Consider the following 4,840-nt stretch of genomic DNA (forward strand, 5'->3'; position numbering starts at 1 on the left):
AGCAGCTGAATCGGTGTGTATGCTCCATCAACTGGGGTGTTTCGGTATTCCAGCAATGCAATGTATGGATCTGTTTGGCTTTCTGTTGCTTTTGTCATGATCCGTTTTGCCGTCTGGACCGCCTTCTCGCTCATCCCATTGGACTGTGGGTATCGGGGACTCGATGTGATGTGGTTGATATCCCAGGATGCTGCAAATGTTCGAAACTGCTCCGAGCTGAATTGTGGCCCATTGTCTGAAGTAATCTTCTCTGGTATACCGTATCTGGTGAAATGCATTTTTAATTTCAAGATCACTTGCTGTGAGTTTGAAATGGCAAGTTTATCCACCTCAAAAAATCTACTATAATAGTCTACGGTGATTAGGTATTCGATCACGAGGCTTTGAGATTGGCTGACGACCATTCAATTGTTGGATAGGGTGTGCTGTCCATTCTGACACCATGTAATGTATTCTATCTTCGGGTAAAGAGTTGAATTCAATTATTTAATGGAGACCCAACACCTATAAATAAAGTGCATAAGCATAAGCAAACAACACAAAAGCAAAGCAATTAAATCAATATATTTCACAATAGGCATAGACCTGTCATGTTGACATATTTCAGGACCTTCTTGAGGGAGAAGGAGTGGAGGTAGGCTAGGTATTTCAAAATGCCTTCTCAGGACAGACTTTGGCCTGTAGGCCAATCCCTGAAGGTTTCATTTTCCGAAGTTAACCCCTTTGCAAGATAGCCAAAAGTTGCTAAAGTAGCCTAGAATTTTACCCAGTTATGCACTGAATATATGTACCAGTATATATGTACTGAATTCCATGTGAGTCACTCTTTTCTTCAAATTCATTTAACAGTTTATCAAAACAATAGAAAGTCCATTGCATAATGGACTTTTATTCAGGGTAGGATATATATTTGCACATTATGAGAGGTAAGCATAAACTTCATTTCTATCACAAACAAATGTTATATTTAGATATTTAGAAATGTTATATTTAGGATAAAATTCTCATTCTAATGGTAGACATATGTCTTAGCTATTAATGAGTTAATTGGAGAATTTATAAAAAAAAAGCAGGGAAATATTATTCATTCATACTTGCTGTATATTATAAAGCAAGATTTCCTTGTATATTATAAAGCAAGTTTCCTTAAATTACTTTAAATTGCATTGTCCAGTGAAATAAGGAAAGATCCTGTAGAGTCGCTGGTCAGTGACGATGGGGAGTCACTGGTTCAGCGGCGTCCCACTCTGTTTTCCAGGGTTTGGTGGACCAATTCTTATCAATGGCAATCTTGAATGCAGTTACAGAGGGAGCGGTGACAGCTGCATTGGGAAGACTGTTGCAGGGGCCCACCACTCTATTTGAGAAGTAGTGGTTGTTGAGTCTGCTGTGAGCTCTCTTCCTGGGCAGCTTCTTACTATGCCCTCTGGTCCTGAATGATTTGTCAAGTTGTAAAGAACTCTGAGAAGAGGAATTGGCATGTAGTAGCTTATAAGCCATGATGACATTGCCCCTCTGTTGTCTGTAGATAAGTGCTGGGAGCTGTAGTTTGTTCAAGAAAGATGGACACTTGAGGTTCTTGCATCCATCAACAGCTTTGGTTGTGTGCCTTTGAACAGACTCTATTTTCTGTTGGTCACCCTTATTCAGAGGCGTGGCTACACATCCCAAACTCCAGCAATGATCGCACGAGACCCTTGTACAGCTTTGTCATGACTTTTGATGATCTGCTATGTACTGTACGCTTAATTATTCCAAGGGTCTGAGATGCTTTGGCAACTGCTGTTTGTGCATGTTTGTTGAATTTTAATTCTTCATTAATGTCTATTCCCAAATCTCTTTCAGCTACCAAGGAACCAGTCGATTGTCTAGAGCCATCCCCCCCACTCATATGGTACTGCCACTTCTCATTCTTTTTCCTGAAATATACAGCCTTGCACTTCTGGATGTTAAACTCAAGCTTCCATTGGCGGGCCCAAAGGGAAAGTGCATCCAGGTCTTCCTGTATGGTGGCTCTAGTCACTGACAACTTTGGGGCCCAATAAGCTTTGAATCATCAGCATAGAGGCTCATCTTATTTCTTACAGCCCGTGGAGCATCATTAATGTAAATATTGAAAAGTGTTGGGCCCAAGATCATTCCCTGGGGCAGGCCACTATCAACTCCAGCAACTTCTGAGAAAAACTCTTGCCCGTTATCCCCAAACACTCTAACTCTCTGCTTTCTTCCTGAGAGGAACTGCATCACCCATTCAACAACCTCCAGATGTATCCCGGTAGCTAAAAGTTTAGCCTTCAAACGATGATGGCAAACTTTGTCAAAAGCCTTTGCAAAGTCTAATAGAATCATATCAACAGGGATACCCTGGTCTAGCAGATTGGTGACATATTCATATGCATCAATAAGATTTGTCTTGACCGAGCGTTCAGATCTGAATCCATGTTGGCTATCGGTAAGTAGTTTGTTGTCAATCAGGTGTTTCATAACAGTGGTGTTTGCAATTCCTTCGAGGATTTTACTGACTGTCAAGGTGATGCTAATAGGTCAGTAATTGGCAGCACAGTTCCTGCTTCCACCCTTATGAAAAGGTGTAATATTTGCATTTCTCCAATCTCGAGGGACTTGTTTTGTGTCAAGAGACTTCTGGAACAGTTTTGCTAGGGGGAGGGCAAGCTCCGCATGAGCCTCATTCAAAGTTCTAGGGTGTACCCCATCAGGGCCAACTGACTTATTTGGGTTCAATCTTTTGAGCCGTGATTCAACATCCAAAGTGATGACAGTAATAATTTGCATCGGTTTCTGAATATCATATTCCGGCATTTGTGGCAAGGGGTCATTATCTGGAGGTGTAAAAAATGACTTGAACTACTGGTTCAGAGCTTCAGCTATATTTCTAGGGTTGCTTATGGTATTCCTATTAACTGAGAGTTTGGTTACTGAATGTCTTCCGGGCTTTTGAGTGGAGACATACTTCCAAAATTTCTTTGGATTTGTTTTGATGCTGAAGCTAAAGACTCCTCATACTTGCTAGTAACTTCTTGTAAGGTAGTGGACTTTGTTTCGTATTTTTTGGCATTTGTCATGATTAGCCTGCTTTGGGACGTCCATGTACCTTCTCCAGAACTTCTTTTTCTTCCGCTAGCTTGATTTCTCGTGTGATGAAAGGGAGCATTCTTGGTCTTTGTTTCCAAGTGGTTGTTGTGTTTTTTGCAGTTGTCTCACTGAGGACCCTTTTCATCTCAAACCAAGTTCCCTGTACATTATTTTTTTTAACAAAAGACCAATTTTGGTTAGCTAAATCTTGCCTGACCTTGTTGTAATTTGTAAACACATGTTTTCTAAGATTGTTTGTCTGCGGGTACAACTTTAGTCGACAAGTTATGGCTATATGGTCGCTTGCGCCAAAAAGTGGCTCTGAGTCTATACTTTGGATTGCCTCCTCATCTTTGACAAATAGGAGATCTAAGAGAGATGGGTTCTGGCCCTCTCTCTACCTAGTCGGGAAATCGATTGTCTGGTACAATGAATGTTCTTGTAGGCATTTGAGGAGTGTGCCAATCTTGTCATCATTATCTCCTGTAGCAGCATAAGCACTAATCCATTGGATCTGAGGCAGGTTAAAGTCTCCAACAATTACAATATTATGGCAAGGACGACTCATCACCAAACTTATAGAATTCGCAATCATGAGGTGAGAACTTTTCTGACAGGGAGAGCTTGGGCTTCTATAAATACAACCTAAAATTAAGGGGTGACCCTTTAGCTCAATTTTTATCCAGACCTGCTCCATCCACGGCTCATACTGAGAACCAAGATTAAGGTCTCCTACCTTAAGTGATGATTTGACGTACAGGACTATTCCTCTTCCTTCTGGTTTTGACAGGTTTGAGATTATTCTGAATCCGGTGATCTGGATTTGCACATCAGTCAGTGGCACTGAAGTATACTTTGGTTTAACTTCAGTGAAGGCATAGACACTCACTTCAGGCCTTGCTAAAGCTACAGCTTTTATTTCATCTATTTTTGTGGGGATGCAATCCACGTTACTGTAAAGCATTAATAGTCTGTCTTCATTTTCAGTATGGGCATCACCAATATCTCTAAATTCCAACTCACAAGATTCAAAAATAGAACTATCCAAAGGTTCTCCGCTATGAGTACTTGATAATGCACTTGCAAACGATTCATCATTATCGATCTCAAATGTGGGGCTTGTGTTTGAATCACTCACACTAAAGTTTCTATGTACAGTACTATTTACATTGTTTTGACAGGCATCAACTCCTAGATCTCCATCACCTGCAACCCCAGGGCAGCTGGAGGCTGCTGGAAGGTTTTTGGGACAATCTTGTTGCCTTTAATCACAATATTTGATTCACCTTCTGTATAGTTCTTCATATAACTTCTGCCTTTTGTCACAGTCTGTTTTTGATACATCATTTCTGAACTGAACTGCCCCTTTTTTCTCAAACGATTTCTGGAGAATCAGCTTCTTAATCTTGAAGTCGGGGACAGCAAACATGATTGGGGGTGGGTGTAGTGGATTTTGGGGTACGGAGACAGTGGGATTCACTAGGTGGCGGATGTTTGAAATAGGGACACCAGGTAAGCCGGATTCGTTAGCTAGGTGCTCGCGGACAAACTGGGCATCATCGATTTGAGTAGCAACTCCAAAGGCCACTATATTCAATCTTCTCTTCTGTCTGTCGCAGTCTTCAAAGATTAGCGCCTTCACCCTGCTTTCAAATTGTTTGTTTAGGGCTTCCTTTAGAGCAGTTGTTTCAGCAGTCACAAGGTCTTTCAACGCTTTTTGGTCTGTGGCAGCTCCCAAGTGCTGCTC

At 41.3% G+C, this 4,840-nt stretch overlaps 1 protein-coding gene across 1 annotated transcript; it reads right to left on the reverse strand.

Moving 5' to 3' along the window:
- Nucleotides 1–478: 478 nt before the first annotated feature.
- LOC148941147 (uncharacterized) lies at nucleotides 479–2,484 on the reverse strand. The gene is made up of 2 exons (XM_089104590.1): nucleotides 2,157–2,484; nucleotides 479–504 (listed from the first exon to the last, which is right to left on the reverse strand). Exons 1-2 carry the CDS (start codon nucleotides 2,482–2,484, stop codon nucleotides 479–481), a joined length of 354 nt encoding a protein of 117 aa, XP_088960716.1.
- Between the last annotated feature and the right edge of the window lie 2,356 nt (nucleotides 2,485–4,840).

This window comes from Artemia sp. Qi Xiang Cuo, chromosome 18, assembly GCF_049724085.1.
Source record: "Artemia sp. Qi Xiang Cuo chromosome 18, ASM4972408v1, whole genome shotgun sequence".
Taxonomy (NCBI): Eukaryota; Metazoa; Arthropoda; class Branchiopoda; order Anostraca; family Artemiidae; genus Artemia; species Artemia sp. Qi Xiang Cuo.